The 22,973-nt window shown below is 40.4% G+C and overlaps 1 protein-coding gene across 2 annotated transcripts in view; it reads left to right on the forward strand.

Moving 5' to 3' along the window:
• The window catches only part of atp2a2a (ATPase sarcoplasmic/endoplasmic reticulum Ca2+ transporting 2a), a 36,479-nt gene that overhangs the window by 5,225 nt on the left and 8,281 nt on the right, over window positions 1-22,973 (forward strand). For both annotated transcript variants that reach the window (XM_086029891.1, XM_086029892.1), the window contains exons 4-8: window positions 5,889-5,993; window positions 7,417-7,555; window positions 21,248-21,328; window positions 21,718-21,803; window positions 21,914-22,378. In XM_086029891.1, the coding sequence (XP_085886017.1) occupies window positions 5,889-5,993; window positions 7,417-7,555; window positions 21,248-21,328; window positions 21,718-21,803; window positions 21,914-22,378 (876 nt within the window). The remainder of the gene's footprint in view (window positions 1-5,888; window positions 5,994-7,416; window positions 7,556-21,247; window positions 21,329-21,717; window positions 21,804-21,913; window positions 22,379-22,973) is intronic.

Here is a 22,973-nt window from a genome sequence, read left to right on the forward strand (position 1 = left end):
ACAAAAGGTGAGTGTAGAAACTAGTAGAGATAGGCATTCCATCAGACTGATGGACGGTCCGTCAGTCCGTCACTGATAGCTGCTTTGTTGATGGATGACGGGACACTCGTGGTGGGCGATATGGCTAAAATATCATATCACGATTTTTAAAAAAATGGAATCAGGATCACGATTGAATCATGATTCTTTTTTTTACATAGTTTGTTTTAGACTAATTTGCACCTTTCTGACCATTTTCCTCATGTTAATATAATGTATATAAAACCCTAAATGAAAAAACTGACATTTTAAGCCAACTAAAGCTGTCCGAACAGGTTTTAATTAAAGTTTTTATCAAAATTTGCAGTGAACGTAAACATAAAAGGTAACATAACCTAAACATAAAAACACAGCTCATAATGCGGGTCTAGTACTTTGAACAGTCTTCTAAACCCCTCGTTTTCCGCTGTTTTAATGAGAATCATTTCTTTAGAAAGGTAATGAGTCACTGCCTCAGTTACTTCTTTCCACCGCTTGCTTGTTTTTTCATATGGAGATCCCTTGTTAAATGACTGTGTTACCATGGGATGTGTTAGCTTGGAGCTAGCGGCGGTGTCTGATCTCCGTTTGGTTTGGCTGTCGGCGTAGCGTTTCGGGTGCTGTCTCCGCAAGTGATTAAACAGGTTCGTCGTGTTGCCATCCGAGGTCCGAACGGAGTCTCTGCAAACTGCAAATAACTGGTTTGCACCTTGTCCTCCAGGGAAAAACCAAACCACATCCACAGTAGTTTCATTTCGGGACCAACTCTGCCTCATGGTGACTTTCTGCCATGGCTTCCCACTATACAAACAAACAGGGAGGCAGGAGTGTCACGTACGGTGCACTGGGCGTGCTGTGATTGCTTGGTCGGGTATGCGTCAGCGACTCTAGGCCGCCGTGGAGCTAAACTCTATCGAATTTGCCCTATAGACGATCAAACGATCTTTTGGCTTTGTGAGATCGTCAACATGTTAAAGTCCTTAACGATCTAATATCGTCAAATCACCCACCACTACGGGACACCTTTTAAAGATTACGGACTGACGAATAACAGGGGGTTTTCATCCGTCAGTGTAATCGTCACTGACCGTCACTGACAGACCGTTAGTCCGTAACTGGCGGACATCCGTTTTCCTGACATTTTTTCAACTGAGGCATTGATGGATTTCTGATGGGCTGGCGAATGATGCACCAGCAAAATTGAGTAAAATTCCCACCTCTTATGTTTCAGTGTGCGAGTCAAGGATCACACTCTTGATAAGTAAAGCACTAGTTTATTAAAAAAACAAAAACAAAACATTAAACAGAGAGCAACCAAGAGTGGCAAGAGCGTATGTACGTATGTGTTAGTCACCTCGCAAGCCCTGGTGACCTTGGTCCAAGAAATGCTCAGTGGGTTTGTGTAGAATTCTCAGATGCATGGAAAATTTGCGGTAGTATTGATTAGGGCTACATTCACACTGCAGGATGTAATGCCCAATTAGATTTTTTTTAATCATTTTGTAATTACAAAAACCATTATTACTATTACAAAACAAAATGCGACATCACATTTGCGTAATGTTTACGGAAATGAATGCGGCCCTGCATCTCAACGCTTACGGTCAGCATTTGTAGGATTTTGTGCTTGGACTGGCCAGTCCCCCAATATATTTATCAGTTCTAAAGCATCTTGTTTTTGCCCCTGTTTTCTTCTCCTTTCTCTGCCATTGCTTTTCACGCGATCTGTTTTATCAAAAAGGCAACCTACATGAGTCTATACTGCAGTTGCATCGGATACATATCCGAAGAGGCTTGGGTCTTATTTGAAAATCTGAATTATGCTATTCACGTTGCATGACAAAAAAAATCAAATGAAAAATCTTAATTGACTAACACGATAAAGATTGCCTAGGACAGGGGTCGGCAACCTTTAACACTCAAAGAGCCATTTCGACCCGGTTTCCACGGAAAAGAAAACACTGGGATCCGCATCTGTCTCTCTATCTTTATCCCTCTCTCTCTCTCTTTCTTTCTCGCTATTTCTCTCTCTCTCTATCTCTCTCTCTATCTTTACACTTGTGAAATAATGTTTCTTATGAAATCCATGTTCCAAATCCAAAATAAAAATAAAAAAAAAGTGCGGTGATCGTGTACATAGGCTTCCGCTAAAGGCTAACGGAGATTTCTTGTTCGTATATTTTTGTTTTAGTTTTTTTTTTTTTTTTTTTTAAGGCATTTTTGTCTCAGAAAATGTTATTTATTAAATGAATACATTTTGAACTCTGACAAAAAAATCACAGAATTGAAGGTCTTTCAAATTAAATTAAATTAAAAGCTAAACTTAAAAGTGTAAAACAACTGTGATGTAATTTTTAGTCAACAGAAGTGACAAAATTGATGGCTAAAAACAGGTGGATTAACTCTTATTCCACAAACACAATATTAATCAGAATGTAGGGATGTAGCGATTAATTGAAAATTGATTTAAAAATTGGTTCGCCCCGGTTATCAAAAATCCAGTTGATTCATCTAGAAAATTATATCTTGAAATGTTTTTTCATTCCAGATGCATAGCACATTTTGAATGTGTAGATGAAATTATGCTTTTGCGCCAAACATCATTTCGTTTGTGGATGGCTGCAGAACCACACTAGTGCACAAAGACAAGCATGGTAGCAATTTAAAAAAAATCTAATCGAATCGAAAATCGGGAACTAAAAATCGAATCGAATCAGGGTTTGAGTGAATCGTTACATCCCTATCAGAATGCTATTTCAACTAATGGGCCTGCATGGAACATATTCTTAAAAAAATGTTTGGGTTGACTTGCTCTTTAAATTATCCATCTAGCAAACAAAAATGCCGTGAGGCGTCATGGTTTGGGCTTTCGGAGTCTAGTCTAGTCTTGACTAGCATTTAAAAATACTATGGAGAAAAAAAAAGCACCATTTCACTGAACAATGATAATGAATATTGCTAAAAATAATACATTTGCTTAATAACTGCCTGAATATTTATTTTACCTGGTTAATGGAACTTCTGCCCCTGAACCTCTGCGCACAGCGTCTGCAAATCAGGGCTGTAGGAAGACACGTTCACCTTTACGCAGGACTGTAAGCCGTCTTTTTTTAACAAACACAATTTTTTGTTTGTTTGTTGTGTAAGCGTATATTACATTATAAATGCGACCTCGGTCTCTTTCGTGTGTGAACATAATGCGTCCCTAAAGTGACCCGCATGAGCAAAAGAAGAGACGACATAGTATTTTCGAAAGTAAATGTGGTCCAGCGAGTCGGGGCATTTCGACAGTGGAGTGATTCGGTAGTAGGTAGAACCACAGTATTTGGGGGAAATGATGAGGCAAGGCTTTTTGATCTCATTTCATGGAGACGTCACTAAAGATTAGGGCGAGGAAAGAATATCGTATCGAGATGTATCGTGATACTTTTTATGCCGATACCAAGTATCGATATCTTGATGAAGTATCGACACTTTCGATACCTTATGTTATTTTATGTTTTGCACGTTCTATAACATACTTTTGGAACATATGAGGTCCTTAAAGTTGAGCTTTGTGAATGGAGTTTTATTTACTGTATTGCACTCCTGTGTATCAGGACAGTTACTGGAACAGTAACTTTTCAGTCATGACACTTGAATAAATGTCAAATGACACTTAAGTTAAAACTTTGGAAACACACGCTTCAGTTTTTTAAATATATATTTTCATAATATTAAGTATCGCAATGCGTATCGGATTGCAACCCCTATCAGGATCCGTATCGGATTGGGACAAAAGTGTATTGTCCCAGCCCTACAAAAGTTTGTCATGTCATAACCGTACATAAAAAAATGAGCCGATCTGAGCCATGGCTGAATTACTACTATCACCATAAATGTCCCCTTTATGCTTCATGTTTCAAGTGGGATTAAATTAAAGTCAAATATAAAGTCAATACTGTTATTCAAAACAACTTTGCAGATCCCTCCGCCCACGCGGAGGGCATTTTGTGTATGCGACCTGGTGTGGTTCAGACTGCGGATGCATTGCAAAAAATCCGATACCTATCCGATCTAGGACCACATATGAAAGTGGCCAAACACTGTAACTTAATAAGAAGATAATGGTACACGTTTTTGAGACAAATAACATACACTTCAATAGGACACTTTTTATTTTCCCAAGCCTCTCAGAGCTGCAACATAAGGATGAAAGAGCTGCATGCGGCTCCGGAACCGCTGGTTGCCGACCCCTGGCGTAGGAGCACAAACTGTTGGTGCAAATCACTTTGTATTGAAAACGGCATACGTATTAATGTGCTTTTGGTTGTCAACAGGAATTGTAGTATAAGTTGTATGAGTTGTATAAAATGGAAAATATTATATTTCCTCATGCATAGGATGGTGTCTATACAGTACCAAATCCATGTGCATGTGGAGCTGGTATGCACTATACAGCAAGCAGCCAGTCAGGTGATATGGAGGTGTCAGTTGTTGCTGTGTGACAAGGGAACGGAGCCCCACTCAAGACCAAATTTGGGCCCTTACTGCTCAGTATGTTCAAGCCAAATGTTTAAATGATCTGGTTAGGAGTAATCAAAGCTGTAAAACATGAATCATGTCTTAATAAACGGTTTCTCAAAACAGCTACATTGAATGAGAGGCGTGTTCAAGGTTTAATGACTGGTTATCGAGACAACGACATACAGTTTACAACTCACACAGCTAGAAGATTGATCAGTCATGCTTGAAAGCACATGTTCAGACAAGTGATGCCTCACGCCACACATTTACACGGCAACACGCTTGAATCTAACATTTCTGAGAATAATCTTGTAATCCATTGTGTCAATCTTTTTTTTTTATGATAGCAATTACTCATTGAAATATTCAGTTTGTGAATGCGTTATTGTAGAAAATTAATTACAATATTTTTCAGACTCTCACTGGCTCTGGAATATAAGTCGCGCCAGTAAAAAAAAATACACCATGAAGAAGAAAAAAATGTATGTAATACCAATGTCAGACTACATGAATGTAGCCCGATTTTGAGCCGACTTGCCGTTGACAAACATTGTGTCTTGTATCCAATTGAGTTGTCTTAACGTGTATTATGACATACTCAACGATTGGTCGTCCGGCATGTGAGAATTTTTCTGCGTCTTGCCGCATAGTGTGACATGTCCTACGTTGTCCTTCAATTAGTTCTTCGGAATTGACCAAGAGGAAGACAGTGCCCACCTACTTATGACGCGAGACTTGATGTGGTGCGCACAAATAGGTCTGTTTGAGCTCCTCTCAGAGCTCCTCTCCGGCTGGTTAAAAATGTTTTTTTTCCCTGCAGGCGTTTTTAGATCACTATTCGTCGTCTTCTATTCCTTCTTCAACGGTCTTTTGGGGTTTGGAAAATATTTTCGGTTCATTCGGTTCACCTTCTTAAATGGAGTGCGTGTGACAATATGCCCAAATCCTGAGAGTTGACACTACTGCCACTTCTTTGTTTGATAGTTGGAAAACTGTAGACATCTCTGATGTAAACGTCACCATTTTGCAACAATTTTCTAATGAGAATGAATTTAACCGACAACAGACTAATGTCTGAAAAAATATTTCATATAGTTTTGGTGTGTGCATTTTTTTTCTTAGTTGCATTATGTTGTAACATCATCTAATCTGTGTTAAGAGTTGTCCTGCTGCACTGTTTCACAATACATGGCAATTTGTTACATCTTATTGGACATTAGCTAATGGCTTTAGGAGACTGAAATTATTTATTTTTTTGGTAGTTTACACTGAAAATGGCCCAAGTGAGAATCAATGTCAAGGGCAATGTCATGTTTTTTTGTTTTTTTTGGCAAGTAATTTTTTGTTTCATGTGCTGGTTTTAGGTCTTGGCCTGGTTTGAGGAGGGAGAAGAAACTATTACTGCCTTTGTGGAACCCTTTGTAATATTACTCATTCTTATTGCCAATGCCATCGTTGGGGTGTGGCAGGTGAGTAGTTCTCACACGTTCCCTTTTTAAACACATCGCAGTTTGTCCTCACACATCTCGTCTTGTCATTTTAGTAATATGACAATTTACCCACAAACTTAACACTACTATCCACACAAGTACTGCAGTAATGATTAATACTGTTGTGAACGTAAGCGCTCTAGTACATAAAAAGTGCACATTTAGTAAGCATATCTGCTGAAACATCATAAAAGTGCTCCCATTTTTTGTGGATGTGAAAGACACCGTTTGCCAACAAAGCTGCAGATAGTTTTTTATTATAATGTCATAGGTGCATGGTAGACACAGTGCTGCGGCCATTGAATATTTTGGTATTCGCAATTCCAATATCCTACTGAAAATTCTATCGAATAATCAGGTATTTGGCTGAAATGATAAATATATTTTTTTGTGTTTGGTTAAAGATACTGAAGACAAAAATAAACACATTTTCATTTTTAGATAACATTTTATTCTTAAATGTAAATGGTGCATAGCAGCACACTATTTTCCTTTCTAGAAACAGTGTGAGAATTTAGATAAATCCCTCCCCATATGTTACGGCTAGCATGGCTAGGCAAGGCTAGCGCGTTTAGCACGGCTAGCAGCTAAACGTTGGCAACAGGCACCGTAACACAGGTCATCAGCGTAATGAAGTCTTTTTTAGCGTCCTTAATTAGCGATTGGACATTATTTCAGGACAACATTGTGCTGTTGTCTTCGATAGCAAACGTTTGTGACTGCAATTAACGACGCCCCAAACGCAGTCTGGAAGAGAGTAGGGTTGTCATGATACAAAAATTCCAAACGATATCGATACCCAATAAAATACTCAATACCTTTTTCGATATTGCGGGGATCAAAAAATAACAAATTCTTTAAACAGGCATACAAAATATTTTATTAACATGAACAAGACTGGCTGGTTGCCCCACGTGCCGCCGCCGCACTAGCCACGTGGAACTGCAAGCGGGGGTCGCAGTGAGGGCCCTCCTGACTGCCGGAGGCTGTCTGCTGGGTAGGCTGCGCTGCTTGTAGAGTGCACGCAGCGGATGCACGTGCACCTTAGTATCGATACAATGACATTACTATTGTATTCAGATATAGCGTGTAAGTATCGATACTTTGCAAATTGTTGATAAGTATTTGACAACACTAGAAGCGAGTCAAGTCATCCTTACACCGCGACAGGCTACCGGTGTTACAACTTGAACATAAAAGCGTAACTAGCCATTGATGACAATATATTATTTGATAGCAGCTAACTTTTAATAAGTTATTGACACTCTTTCCACCTACAAACTTCTTACAATTTACTTTAAACAGGTAAAAATGAACTCCGCTCATCACTCAGCATAGAGTTTTGTGAATGAAGAAGTTTGTGCACTAAATTGACACTGCACTTATTTTTGCTGATATTTAGGAACGCAATGCAGAGGATGCCATTGAGGCGCTGAAGGAGTATGAGCCTGAGATGGGGAAAGTGTATCGGCAGGACAGAAAGACAGTCCAGAGGATCAAGGCCAGAGAGATTATTCCTGGAGACATTGTTGAAGTTGCTGGTAGGAACACCCACTCTTCTATGTTCATGTACTGTACATGGCAAAGGTTTTTGTGTCACAACATAATGTGGCTATGTTTACTAATATGTTACAAAGCAGGTAACAGATTTGTAAAAACATGCATGTAACTCTAGTTCATAATTGGAATGGAGCATCTGAACCTCAGATGACTTAAAATGCTCCAAAAAGCCCATTTTAAGAACTCTCGAAACTTAGGTGTGTGTGTGTATTGTATGTATGTATGTATGTATGTGTATACGTACATGTATATATGTATATATATGTATATATATATGTATATATGTATATACATGTATATGTATGTGTATATGTATATACATGTATGTGTATGTGTATATGTATATACATGAATGTGTATGTGTATGTGTATGTGTATATGTATGTGTATATGTATGTGTATATGTATGTGTATATGTATATACATGTATGTGTATATGTATATACATGTATGTGTATATGTATATACATGTATGTGTATATGTATATACATGTATGTGTATATGTATATACATGTATGTGTATATGTATGTGTGTATGTATGTGTGTATGTATGTGTGTATGTATATATATATATGTGTATGTATATATGTGTATATGTGTGTATGTATACATATATGTATATGTGTGTATGTATATATATATATGTATATATATATATATATATATATATATATATATATATATATATATATATATATATATATATATATATATATATATATATATATATATATATATATACATATACATATATATATATATACATATACATATATATATACATATTCTAGTTAAGGTAAACCAATCATAGGATGAAAATGAAATGAAATTTGACGTAGCCAAGGTTCCGTCGTAATCGTCTGCTGCTGGGCTTGTAGAGCACGTTCCTCCCGCAGCCTGCAGCTTGGTATTTATTATTCATTTGGCATTTTTTAAGTTAAATTTGTTGTGTAACAAAGTTTGGGAACCATGTTGGGTTGGTCGCAATGGCGTAATAGAGGCATAAATCCCCCCAAAATAGAAATTAAACATTAAAATTACTAATAATGATAAAAAGTCAACCTCTACATTGCGTTTTTTTTTGCCTTTCGCGGGGATTCTCGTCCCTATTAACCGCGATAAACGAGGGAGCACTGTATATGTGTTCAGATTGTCTTATAGGGTATCATGCAAATTCTGTCAAGGTACACTTTTACTTATATGTTTGGGTATATGCGTTCACATTGCATGTTGACTCTGCATGCTCACAGGACTTACTCCTGTGCTGCATGTGAACTTGTACTCATTCATGCTGATGTCCTGGCAACCCTCCTCCCACAGTTCTTACAAAACGATCAATTGACTGACGTGTCTTTGGAATGCTGGAGTCTTCTAGCTGTAGTATTATCTTGTAACTGCGTTTAACCCTTCGCTTCTGAAGTGATGCAGAATCTTTCTGTGTGTCGCGCTTGCTTTTATTTATAGCTCGTCATAGATGGTTTGGATTATGGAATGCTGTATTTATAGCAGGCACTCGTGAAGATGACAGGTGTCTGGTCTAAACCACGTACTATATGCCCCTTTGTTTAGTTTTTGGCACACATGGTGGGTTACATGAATCCGTAGTAACCTTGAGAAGGGCAAATGTTTTTGTACATTATTGTGTGATACAGTTCATATTATTTTGTGCTTGAAGCAATCATATATTGAAGCCCATTACTAGTATTTTTTTTTAGCGTCACGGGTGAGCCAGAGCCTATCCCAGCTAACTTTCAGCAAAAAACGGAGTACACCCTGGAATGTGCGCTAACGTTTTTGAGAGTGACATCAGGCAACACTACTCAACGTTTTTCCCCTCCATGTCATTTGCGTCAAATTGCATGTGCGCAATGTGACATGCATGTACCTGGTACGGCGCTTGGCATTCCATCAACCACAACCATTATCCCACGCGCAACAGCGTGCCCATATACAGAAGTGCTGAAATAGCAGCAGACCAGGAAGTAAAAAGTGAGGCTTTTTCCATTGGTTTAGATGAGGAGTAGACTGCATTTCAACAAACTCTCTTTCATTGTTACTGATGAAAGCCTAGTCTTTTTCTGAAATAACGTTCAATCGCCAATTAAGGGTGCTAAAAAACGACTTAAAGCGGAAGTCAACCCAAACATATTTTTCACAAGGCATTCTGATTCATATTGAGTTTGTGGAATACAAGTTAAGCAGCCAAATGCACTCGTTTTTAACCATCTCTGGGGGTGGCCATTTTGTCTTCTGTGGACTGAAAATGACATCAGAACTGCTCACAACGACCAATCACGGCTCAGATTCAGAGAACAGGTTAGCCATGATTGGTCGTTGTGAGCAGGTGTATTGTCATTTTCAGTCGCCAGAAGACAAAATGGCCGCCGCCAGAGATGGCTGAAAACGAGTGCATTTTGCTGCTTAACTTATATTCCACAAACTCAAAATTAATCAGAATGCCGTGTTTCAACTAGTGGGCCTGCTGGGAACATATTCTTGAAAAAAATATGTTTGGGTTGACTTCCGCTTTAATCATGCTGACACTGTATTGTACGCCTTCTATTGCCAGCATTTAGCGGCACTCCAGCACTAGCTCAAGTGCTCCGTATGCACGTAGCGCATCCGCGTTCGATGTCAAGGCACTGAAGCTTCAGGTGCAGGGTCAACAACATAGCGGAGCGCACTGCTGATGCGATGTAACCCTAGCCCTAAGTCCTTGACCCACTCAAAAAGAATAGGGACTGCTCCTCTCTTTACCACTAAGATTACCAAAATTCTAAAACTACTTTCTAGATCTCCTCGAGCCATCATTTTTCTTTGACAAGTATAAAACACTTAATGTGCGTGTACACAATGCAATACACTACAATACAATTTTATTTATATAGCGCATTTCATAACCGCTGGAGCTGTAGCAAAGCACTTTACAAACAATAAATAACAATAAATAATAATAAAAATAATAAACAATAAAAAGACCACAATACACAAGTCTATAATATCCAAAATACTGTGGCGATTGTTTTGATATTTCCAGAGGATGAAGTGGGCATACGTAGAGATATGCATGTGAATTTTGATTACGATTGGTCACAGTTTTCTGACATTAAGCCACGTTGAAGGTTTTTTAAATTAAGTGTTTTAGATCCTCCCATTTTGACGGCTTGCCTAAAATGATTATTATGCTGCGTTCACACCGGACGCAAAATGAACTGTGGTGTGTGTGAATAACTCCTTTTTTTTCATTTCCTAATCAACAATGGACGACATAGTTACCGCGGCTGCTTTATTCTTATTGTCTCACAAGTCCCACAAGCTGCCGGACCATTGAGAAGCACACAGCTGCTTGTAAATTTCCCAGCCTTCTTGATGTGGATGACCGCAGCTTGCAGCACGACTTGAGGCAGACCTGCGACGTCCGCTTTCTGTTCCTTGTAATACAGTGTTGAGCTGCTATTTCACCCAGAATGATGAACTCACTGGTTAGCGCTATGCACTCCCAGTTTGGCGGAAGTCACAAGAGCTTTTTAAATTTGTGGCTTTCTTTTTAATGAAAAAATAAGAACGCCACCGCATGTAGAAGGTTCTTCAATCGTCACAATTCATGATGCTGCACCGCCCAAAAAACAACTTTTATGTTGTTCACATCACTGCGGCTATATGCATCTTTTTGGGCCGCGCTTTTCTCTCTCGCTCTCGCAGTGCCGAGCCTGTCTGCCGCGTTCAATCCAACAGAGCGCGCAGCAAGTAATGATGTTAATAATAGATGATGATAATAATTAATAATACGTAATCCATTAACCTTTTTATGTATTGTATGTTATTTTCATGTTGTTATGTTATGTTGGTTAAAGGCTGAATTACATAAATCTAATTAAATGTGTTTCATCTAGACACACCCAGGGGGTCCTAGAAGACATGAAGGACCATAAAAATACTGTCATATTTGTGGCCCTTCAGCATGTCACTATTTTATTTTATGTTTCCTTCATTGGCGCATTTTGCATGAGAAGCATCCTGGCAAACAAGTGTCCTTTTTTTTTTTTGCAGCTGATCTCGGAAGAAAAACGTTGCTAGTCAATCAGACAATGAGTGAATTGGTATCGCTAGTGGTTGGTTATTGTGCACTGTGCAATGTCAAACTTGGTACACATAAATTAATACCGGCAGCTGTAATCAGGTAATGCAAATATACTTACAAGATAAAGCAACTCCTTCGCTGGTCCTCGCATTCCTCGTGCAGGGCGAAAGCTCACAGGTGCCAACAGACGTTCAGCTTGTCTTTCATTTGCTGAGTAGATGCTGGACTCTAATTGGCTTTGGCTTCACAGCTGTGATGTGATACCTAAATAGGGCCCATACAAACAATCACGAAAAAATACCCCAAAACGTTGACAACTGATAGAAATTCTCTGAAGTAAAACCGCTTTTATAAAATTTAAGTATCGCAATATGTAACGGCTCGCAAACCAAGTATCGGGATCCGTATGAAGTGGCTGAGGGAAGGAAGGGCAATCTTGCCATTCTATGCCCATTCATGGCCTAGAGGTAATAAATGGCAGCACTTTCAGTCACAGACTGATGGCACTAAAGTGCAAGATTGAACACTTTCGAAAGATTTTTATTCCAGCTGCTAGTAGACTGTTTAATGCATAGGGTTAATGATTTTGTTTTTGTTTTTTTGTTCTTATTCATGTGAATGATAGATGTAGGAATGTTGCTGTCTGTGTGAGCTGATGCAATAGCATAATTTCCTGAAAAGGATCAGTAAAGTCTATCTATTCATTTATCTATGAGGCCGAGGTTATGTGTGGGTTGACCTTCCCAACAATCGACCTAATTGCAGCCTTTGCCATTTGAAAATGACGTTCTACAGTGCATTGTTGATTTCAATTCAATGAATTGTTCAGCCCTACTCTGGTCTGGTTGACAGTCAGTGAGTGACTGGGCACATAGAGAAAAAAGTCCACGCTCATATTTATCTGCATGGTCAATTTAGACTCTTTACTGAACCTAACGTATGTTTTTCAAGTCTAGGAGGAAACCTGGGTGCCTGGAGAAAATAGCTGATGAATGAATTTGCTCATTTCATAAAATAGGCTGCACTGTATGTTGCCAGATTACATTGTTGCTGTTGGTGGCTTTCTGCCCTTTCACTGAGAAGCGGCTGGCTGTGAGGTTGTTGGGCTGGTGGGTAGTACAGCTCTTTGAGAAGGGTGGCATGGGGGAGGTTCTCATCTGCTCCTATTGTGTCCAAGAGAGATGATGGCCTTATAGGGAAGCACTTTGTGGTGAAGCTTATCCCACCATGCTCAATGCACAGTGACCCTACCCATCAGCACTGCACCCTTCGCTAGGATTCCAGACACCGTGGATAGTATGTGGCCTTTAATGTGGTCTGCCAAGCGTCCGGTGTCACCGAGGGACTGCCTTTTGGCAAAGGTTCATGACTTGTCAGCAAGACTGAGATAAATGGCCTCATCTTGCTGACAGGGGCCGTTGGCGTTTGAAACTCAAACTTTGGGTGTACGTTTTAATCCAAAACAAGTGGATAAAGGTGGCACAAGTTATATCTGAAATGAGCTAATACTTTATGGGTATATGCTGTGATACTATCACACTGCTGGAATCAAAGACGAGGAGTGTAAGTTCTCACTTTTACAAAGACAACATTCTTTTTTAATGCATGCCATAAATATCATCCTTAAGAATGATGATAATTTGTATTTGTAGATGCATTAGTTGTGCTTTTTGTCTAAAGTCACTTAGTTTAAATGTAGTTTGCCTTTTTTTTTTTTAACTTCCTCTCTGTAATACAGTAAATCAAAGATCTTAATTGCATTTAGCATTCTGGATTACACACTTAATTTTGCCTCAGTCTACCAAGCACCCTCTTGATTTTTGACAAAAGCCTCCGTGGTCTTAGTTTTTGTTGCCATGGGAATCACAACACAGTTACATGCTATGTGAAGGCTGAGCTGGCGGCTGCTTAAGATTCATACCGGCAAAAGGCAAAGCACAGATCTCAAGGATGACTGTGCTGTTATTGTATAACAGAAGTCAGATCAGTCCCAAAGGTTTTTGCATCCAAGTAAACACAAGACATGGACTTCAATTATATTGTCAGCTGTACATAAACAGTAACACTGGGTTTTACTGGTGATACTTTTTTGGGGCTTTGTTTATTGCTATAAGGGTGGTAGATGCAGTTGCTTTGGCCATGAGCTAATCACTGCGGTCCTCCACATTGTGCAACCTTAGACTCTTCGATGGAGCCAGGGTCCAACTTATTCCATGCATGTTGCTCAGTATAACATGAAGCAAAATGTTTGCTATGGATGAGTTACGTGGGATTTCACATTTCTGTACAAACAAATATAGCTGTTTTTCCTTCATGCTCTTTCAAGGATCAAATTAAGCAAGTTTATCACAATTTGCCAGTCAAAAATCAGATAGAGGTGTCAAAATGTATCGATTAGTCGATTACCAAATATGCAACTATATTAGTGATTGAGTAATCATTTAGAGCCATTGTTTGTCTTATAATTGTCCAAATCGTCTGATTTCAGCCTCTCAGCAGTAATTATTCTCTGATTTCTATAGTCCTTCATGAAAGCAGACTGATTTTGTGTTTAATCCAAATCAGGCATTCACAAACAAAACAAGGACAGAACCAGTAACTAAATCAGTTTCAAAACATTGGTGAAAACGGCATCAGTCGCTCTTGTGTGATATTGCTGTGTTGTTGTTGTTCTTTTAATCACTTAAAAATAACAACAATAATTGGTTGAGAAACAGTTATCGGGTCAGGGAAGCAAATGCTTTTTATACACTTTAATGCAAAATAAAATTTTATCTGATGATTCGAATTAATATCCGAAATAATCGATAGAATAATCCAAATCTAATCTAAAATATTAGATAGTGACAGCCCTAATGAAAACACATTGAAAATCAAAATTGCAAACAGGTGTTTAAGTGGCACAACGCGCTCAGGTCACATACTTGATATGTAATTGTTTTAACATGGACCTCGCTGTCTGCCAAAAATGCATAGGATGAAGCCATGTAGGAGCCAAAACAAGGTCAAATGAACATCCGTGAGATTCAGGATTATGTACTTAACTAACATAACGTGAGCCCTGTGGAGGGCTAGGTCTCGTGTTAGATATGACTAGCGTCCAATTTTTGGCTTGTTTATTATAATGGTGACAAATACAGTATATGCCCACGGCCATGATTACATCATACAGGGTGCTCGTAAGTATTGTTCAGTGTAGGCACTATGCACTGTGTGATGGTGACATATGGCCATGTAGTACTGCTAGTGGCTATATTTTGAATCATGTGGATGAAAAACGTGACAAAGGTGGTCGGTCAAAGTCACGTGACACTTTAGATCACAGCGGAAGCTGCAAATGTCATTTTGTGTGTTACAGAGTAGCAGTGCTGGGCGGAACGCGTACCAGTCCATTTGCTAGTTCCTCTTCAAACATTGTCCAGCGGGGGGTCTTTGAAAGTTTAGTCGGACTCGCTGATGGATGCCCGTTTAAAATTGGAGGTGGACTGGCCTATAGATGGGTACAATTTCCCCCGAAAAAAAAGGCAAATGACGGACGACGGAAAGATACCCACGCTGCAGACAGATGATGAATAACGGATGCTCAATTTTTAGTAAAATGCCCAGCTCTGCTGAACAAACCATTAAAAACTTACTACACTCAGGTATATGCAAGTTTTAGAAGAACTTTACGGGATATTGCAAACGAGCAATGGTTAAAAAAAAAGAAAATGACGTATAGACTCTCCCGACTCCAAAGGTAGAAAGACGCAACAGCGCTCCCGGCTCTAGTAGTAGAAACGTGGCTATGCGGCCTTAATGGGTTAAGGAGAACAGCTTTGAATTACAATGTTTTATTTTCTTCAGATTTGTGGTTGATTGATTGTTAGGGGGCGGCACGGTGCGGCGTAGATAATGGATGGATGGATGATTGTTAGGTTTCAAAGCTTTATTATTATATTATAGTATCATTTGGCATTTATGATCTTAGACCAGTTGTTTGGTCGTGATTAACTTCACTCCTTTTTCAAATTTTACTCATTTGACTGAGGAGGGGGTCATCGTCCCCCCCCAAGCCCCTATATGAGACTGCGGGAGGTGCCTGGCTTGAGTTCGCAGCCTATAAAAGCTGATGCCACTTCCTCTCTTTTATTTTTTGTTTTTTTTTTGTTTTTGTTTTTTGTGTAGCTCTCGGTTACTGCTCTTTTGATCCTTCTCTGGCCGGACGACAGGGCTCTTTTGGCCACGTGCCCGCGGCTTGGTCCTCTCTCTGGGGCCCCCCTTTTTTCCCAGCCGCAACCTTTCTTTTTTTTTTTTTTCCAAGAATCTTTTTCTTCCTTTTTGGTGGTGCACCCAGCGCTTTACGGTCTCGTGCGTTTAACCTGCAAGGACAAAGACACGGGTGTCAACTACACCCCGTGTGCTGCTACCAAGCCCGACAAACATTAGCCACACGAGTACGCCCAGAACTCCCTCCAATGTACCTCTGAAGAGGGCCGGAGACTTCAACAGCCAGGTGCCCGTCCCACGTGTAATGCGAGACCACCTTTTTCCTTTTTCATGTCTTTTTCTTTTTTTCCATTTTGTTTTTATTCCTCCCAACTTTTTCCTGCCACCTCCTGTCTTCACAACTTGGCCAGCTGAAATCTGGACGTGCTCCTCACAGCGCATCCATTCAGAGGACAATCAGTGGGTGCAAATGACCAGTGTACAGAACCACATTGGTGCTTAAAATGGGATCTAAAAGGGGTTATTAAGTAGTCAAGAAGCCGCATGTCCATCTTTTTAGGAAATTAACACTAGCTCGTGCCAAGATCCATTTTAGTTGCTTTTATTGTAATTTTTCCTATTATATTCTAATTCCTTGCTACTCTTTCCACCATAATTAGTTAGTTTGCATGCGATGTCCAATTGTGGTATGCCAAAGACCTCTCTACACCAATCCAACATTGGCCGACGTGGCCAATTGTCACGTCGGACCAGAAAATGACGGAAGAACACAAGGCAAAAGCCGAAGGAGACCCCAACTACTCCTGACCTTCTGCGCATGCGTGAGAAGTAGTACCATGCCAAGCATAAAAATAAATCCTCCCTGGTATAACCAGTTGGATCTCAATAGCTTCCCATAGTTTGCCTGTCATCACTCGATTGGCATAGCCTTTGACGATGATGTCGAATAACGTCGGTCGATCTTAAATTTGAGTGATTAATTTTTCTTCGTGCTCTTCTGTCCAGCCAGCCATTATGTTCATAGAGGAAATGTGAAAATGAGCGATGTTGATTTATTTCTTGAGCTTTGCTAGCATCTAGGCCCTACACAGCCAGTCACGGTGATGATTTATCTCGACCCGATTTTCCATGTTGAATCGGCCGAACACGTCCCACAGACGCCCCGACATTGCTCTGACTTTATGACATTGCGCGCCACACCAAACAGACGCCGTGTACCGACTTTACGGTGGCCGACGTCGGACTGGTGTGTAGAGGCCTTAACATATTGTAGCGTCTGCTGTGGATTATGGAGGCGTTAGTCAGAAAACTCACATTTATCAAAAAACCAAATATGTTTTTTATACTGTTCGGTTGACATCAAACAGCAAAAGCACATGCAACCTCACTGTCACTCGCGACCAAAAAAAGGAAGGCATTTGGTTGTTCATTATTAAGTGAAATGTGTTATTTTATCTTTTGCATTCCTGATTTCTCTTTAACCAAGCAAAAATATATTTTATCCAAATACTCAATTATTATATAGGATTTTCAGTGAGGTACTGGAACACATTATATATATTTCAAAAAAAAAAAAGGAAATAACTTAGTCATTCATTATTAACCATTTCATGCATGAATTATGATTTGATAATATGATTTATAATATAAAGATTTTTTTTAAATTAATTAATATGGGCGAAAGCTAATTTTAAAAAGCTGTCACTGTAGGGACCACTGTCCTTGAAAGGGTTATGTGAAATGTGTTATTTTATTTTTTGTGTTCATAATTTCTCTTTAACCAAACAAAAATATATTTTATCCAAATGATTATTTGATAGAATTTTCAGTGAGGTACTTGAACACTAGTTGCAGCGCTACAACTCTCCCGTTATATTGTTGTATTTTTATTGTTTAATACAACACTGGCTTCAGGTCCCTGGGATTAACCATAAAAAAAATGCTCCTCAAAATTACAAAGTTGCTCCTCAAAAAAGAAGCTATTTCGAGCCTCACTCTTTTAAAAACACTCCACACAGGGAAAATAGACTCAGATGCAGCTAAAGTAATCGTACATTTTACTGCTTCAAGGGCTTACCTATGATTCATACTGATAATTGTGTCAAGGACGTGCTCCTTTCCAGCCACAAATTCACAGAACACGTGTGTAAGAATGTGTGTGTTTTTTTGTTTTTTTACAAATGCTCATAAAAGTGAAATTCAACAAAATGAGGCCAGTGGCAAGTACAAATTCATTTGTAGGCCCGATTTTCATTGAGCTGGCTGCGAAGGAAGGCTGCTTTGGAGAGCTGTCATGTCGGCTCTTGTGTAATGGCCCTCTGACTTGACAGGATGTCAACCTTTTGTCTTGCTGCCATCAGCACATGGACCCTCCTGGCTGCCCCCGAGGAAGCCTGGCCGGCTAAACCTCACGCTGTACCCTAACACACGGCAGAGGCAGGTGCCAGTCAAAGCTGCCAGCTTATGTTGTGCCACTGCCTCGCTTGCTGTTGAAAGGTCTATTTAAAAGGCACCTCTGTGAGTCACGCTGGGCGCAATGTATCACCAAGCCTGAACTCTGTGGACCTCATCACCTGTTGGCAAACACAGAGGTGCAAAAGTGTGGATGGTTGATGAGATGCTTGGACCGCTACCAAGCAGGATGTTGACACAAAATGACAGCTGATTTACACAACACACTTACTCCGAGCAGGCCTGCAGTGTAACAAAGCCCCCTGGACAATCCCAGCGTTTCTTAAAAACCCCAAACTCAGCTGCAGGCACCATTGTTGGAAAGTCTGTCTCAGCAGTCTTTCATCATAAGTAATGACTTGAAGACAGGAAATGTTGCGTAACCACAGAGGACAGACAAAAAAATGGCATGTAATGAAAACATCTAGTTCCTGTGATAAAGCTAGTATAAATCGAAATTTAAAGTGGCGCTTTGCAACTGACATTGATATCCTTGCGCATATATTATATCCATCACACCGTGGAGTGTTGGTAGAGTAGCCTGACCTATCTATGAGCCAGGATTAGTGACCTTCTCAGAAGTGAAGCGTTTATTGTTCCAGTTTGGATGCTCCTGTGTTAGACGTCAGTCCTTCTGAGAAAAGCTGTCTGTCTGGATTGGACAATGGCTGCTGACAGATCTACCTTTCTGGCACCACCGTGACGATACTTAACCTCATCTACCTTCTCCAAGGATCAGAACTGAAGCACCAGTCCCCACGTGTTCAATTGCACGTAACTGTAAAAAGGCTGAAAACAGACAGTGACAACAGTGAAAACAGACACCGGCCCGTTGATGGAATGTGTTATGATGGTTTGTATTCTAAGTACAGTATCGAGTAGAAGGGCTTGTCCTTTTGTCTCTTCTTGTGTTGTCGCAGTGATATGGAGACAGCTGCCATCATACGGCCACATTTAAACCTGATCAGAGCATTGGGGAAGATATTGGAATACTTATTCCATTTTTGGCGTTGTGCATTGTTGGGCCCTTCCCTTCTCTAAAGGTCACATTGGTTTTATATTACAATAGTGCTTCCCTTGTATAGGCTCATCGTATACAGCAGCGTGAAATTGTATTTTCCCCCCTTTCCAATTTCCATTTTTTTGTGTGCGTGTGCATTTTTACCATGTTTGCAACAATGTCGGCGTGGACACAAGCGACTTGATTCGCAGCCAAGCCAAGCGGCTCCTCTCATTCCCATTAAAATCGCCGCGCGAGAGCAGCACAGTTCTTGACATGGCGGAAGCAGAAACACATTTTCTGGAGTCCATGCAGGAGCGCTGGGCACTTGGAACATCGCCTTATAGTACGTATCCGTGTGTAACCTCCCACCACCTGTCATAGCAACGCCACGGCCATGGGGAGGACTTTTAAAATATATTAAAGACGATAATGATAATAGTAATTCGATCCATTCATTTCTACAATGATTCAGAGGGTTTGATGCATGCTGTTACCATATTTATGAATGAAACGCAATGACATCCGCCACACATATCCTCAGAATTCAGAATCTGTCTGCCTGCATTTCGGTCAAATTCAACAAAATTGTTTTACAGTACGTGCGCCAGTACTTTGACGTGGTCCCAGTAACCATATAGTTTAGTCGACTTTCAGCTACTAAATTGTCAGGTGCGCCAGGTGCATCTCACAGGAAGTGCCCTCGGTATGTCGGAACACCCAGCATGGAGCCGTCTGCCAAATTCCCAAACACGCAAAATGAGGCTTGAACCGGCACGAGAATCAAGACGCTCTGTTTTTTTACGTTCGAGTGCAGCTGAGCCGGCTACGAATTTAGAGTGGGAAGAGTCATCCGGGAGGTCAAAAAACAACCCAGAACATCTGGTGCTACCTACCAGAAAGTAATCATCGGGCCATGATCCCGTACCTTCAAGCGCAAGTGCTCTTGGTCTATGCAGAAGGATGACGAGCCGAAACATACAAGCGAGTCCACCTCTGAATGGTTCAACAAACAAAATGAAAGTTTGGGTCGGCCAAGTCAAGGTTCAGTCTCAAATCCAAATGAGATGCTGTACTGTGCTTGAAAACCCTGTCATGACTGAGTTGAAACAATTCTGCAAAGAAGAGTTGGACAAAATTCCTCCAAAGCTATGCAAAAGACTCATCACCTGTTATTGCAAATGCTTGATTATAGTTATTGCTAATAAGTTCAAGGGGCAATTATATAGTTTTTTTATAATGGGCCGGCCAGATAGATTTGGATTGTTTTCCCATTATTAAATAAAATAATCATTTAAAAACTGCATTTTATATTTAGTCGGGTTGCCTTTGTTAGAAGTTAAAATTGGTTTAATAATCTGAAAATCCGCAGTGTAATAAATGTGCAAAAAAGTCTGAAAACGGCAAGGGGCAAATGTTTTTTCATGGCACTCGAGGTACTGTTTGGATGTCAACATGCTTTGGGTCCTGTGTTTGTTGTTGAAGATTGGGTGAGTACAAGCTTACTGTACATATTTTGAACCTGAGCCATTTCCCCAGTTTCATGTTATGCAGCATTAGGAAGCTGAATTTAGGTCGCCACAATCCCAAATTGGTCTTTTCCTTTGAGACGAGCCATTTATGGCTCACAAGTCCCCCATTTCCTCCTTTCTTTGGCTTCTTTCTCCTTTCCTGCAGTGATGTCAGCACTGCCCAACGGCCTTGTGACAACCCCCTCTGCAATTAGCTGCCACTCGCTCCATTTAGATTACATGAGCACCAAGTTACCATCTGCAGACTATAGCTCATATTTACAGTAGTTGGTGCGGTCCACGTACTCACGTATAGGTGCACGAGACTAAAGGAGCAGTGGCGTGAACCAAATCTCCACGCGTGGTTTGATACTATAGTCCTTGGCGTTTTTGCACTGACATGTTTTGTTTGCTTTCAGTTGGAGACAAAGTGCCCGCTGATATCCGTATATGTTCAATCAAATCAACAACTTTGAGAGTGGACCAATCCATTCTAACTGGTAAGTTGATAAACTACTTTGATCAAGTCAATGGAAGACATCGGACTGAAATTCCGCCAGCAGACCTTAGTTTTCTTTTTATTTTACTGATCTGATTCCATCTGATAACAGCTCGTTCGCTGCCATTGAAATATTTAACACAGAACTTTTTTTTTTCCAAACGTTAGGGTAAAAGAGGGTCTGAAAATGTCTGGCAGTGAATGAGTTAAAATTCACTGCCAGACATTTTCACACCCTCTTTTGAACCCCTAACGTTTGAAAAATTGTTTTAAAAATATATATCTATATAAATAAATCCCTGGGATTGAATGGCTGGACTGTCAGCGAAGTCACATTTCTGCGTTTCATCCCAATGTTCCTGCTGTCTTAACAATGAAACATCTTTGCAGGAGAGTCCGTCTCCGTCATCAAACATACAGACCCTGTGCCTGACCCTCGTGCTGTCAATCAAGACAAGAAGAACATGCTATTCTCTGTAAGTATACCTCTGACATCCTGTTGACTTTGTTTTGTCGGTCGATGTCCCGCAACAAAAAATGACTCTCTCGCTTGCTGTAGTTGACCCAATATTACCTGTCCTTTCAGGGTACCAACATTGCAGCCGGGAAGGCCGTGGGCGTGGTGGTGGCCACGGGTGTTAACACAGAGATCGGTAAGATCCGGGATGAGATGGCAGCAACTGAGCAGGAGAAGACGCCCCTGCAACAGAAGCTGGATGAGTTTGGCGAACAGCTTTCCAAGGTCATTTCCGTCATCTGCATCGCGGTGTGGATCATCAACATCGGCCACTTCAATGACCCTGTGCACGGAGGCTCCTGGATCCGTGGGGCCGTCTACTACTTCAAGATTGCGGTGGCGCTGGCTGTGGCCGCCATCCCCGAAGGTTTGCCTGCTGTCATTACCACGTGTTTGGCTCTGGGCACCCGCCGCATGGCCAAGAAGAACGCCATTGTCCGCAGCTTGCCATCTGTGGAAACTCTGGGCTGCACCTCCGTCATTTGTTCTGACAAGACGGGAACGCTGACTACCAATCAGATGTCTGTCTGCAGAGTAAGTCCCACACCGTGTGTTTTGTTCTTTTTAATGTTTGAATAAGAAGCACAGTTGCCTGACCGTTATGGCTTGCGCAAGTAGCACTGTGCAAATACTCTTCCCCTTGTGATCATGCTGCCGGTTATTTAGCCATAAGGCAACATGCAGGCACTTGTCTTGCCTACACTGAGCAGTTGGACGACTCGCTTGTCTTATATAAGTGACCTTGCGTCATCAAGATGAAAATCAGCCAAACAGTGCTTCCGTTGTCTCTCGGGAATAAGATGGATGTATTATCCTAAAGAACACTTCAGTTGCCTGCTCGGTAATTTGTTTGAGCTTAGACGTCATAAGAGGTGTTTTTGCTTCTTTGACGACAAAAAAAAAAAGCGGTTGATTTGTGCAAACATTTACCAACGTGTAACTGGAAATTATTATTAATGAACTTCATATGAAGCCATTGGAGATGAAATATGATACACACAAAGAACACTCTAGATGTCTTTTTGCTCACATACTACTTGAAGTTGAATAGGAATAATCAGTTTTACTATTGAACAACCAGAAGTGACACCTAATTGCCTGTTGTAGTGTTTGGGTCGAATCTGATATG

The sequence above is a fragment of the Filicampus tigris genome, chromosome 5, assembly GCF_054856515.1.
Source record: "Filicampus tigris isolate MCC_2025a chromosome 5, RoL_Ftig_1.0, whole genome shotgun sequence".
Taxonomy (NCBI): domain Eukaryota; kingdom Metazoa; phylum Chordata; class Actinopteri; order Syngnathiformes; family Syngnathidae; genus Filicampus; species Filicampus tigris.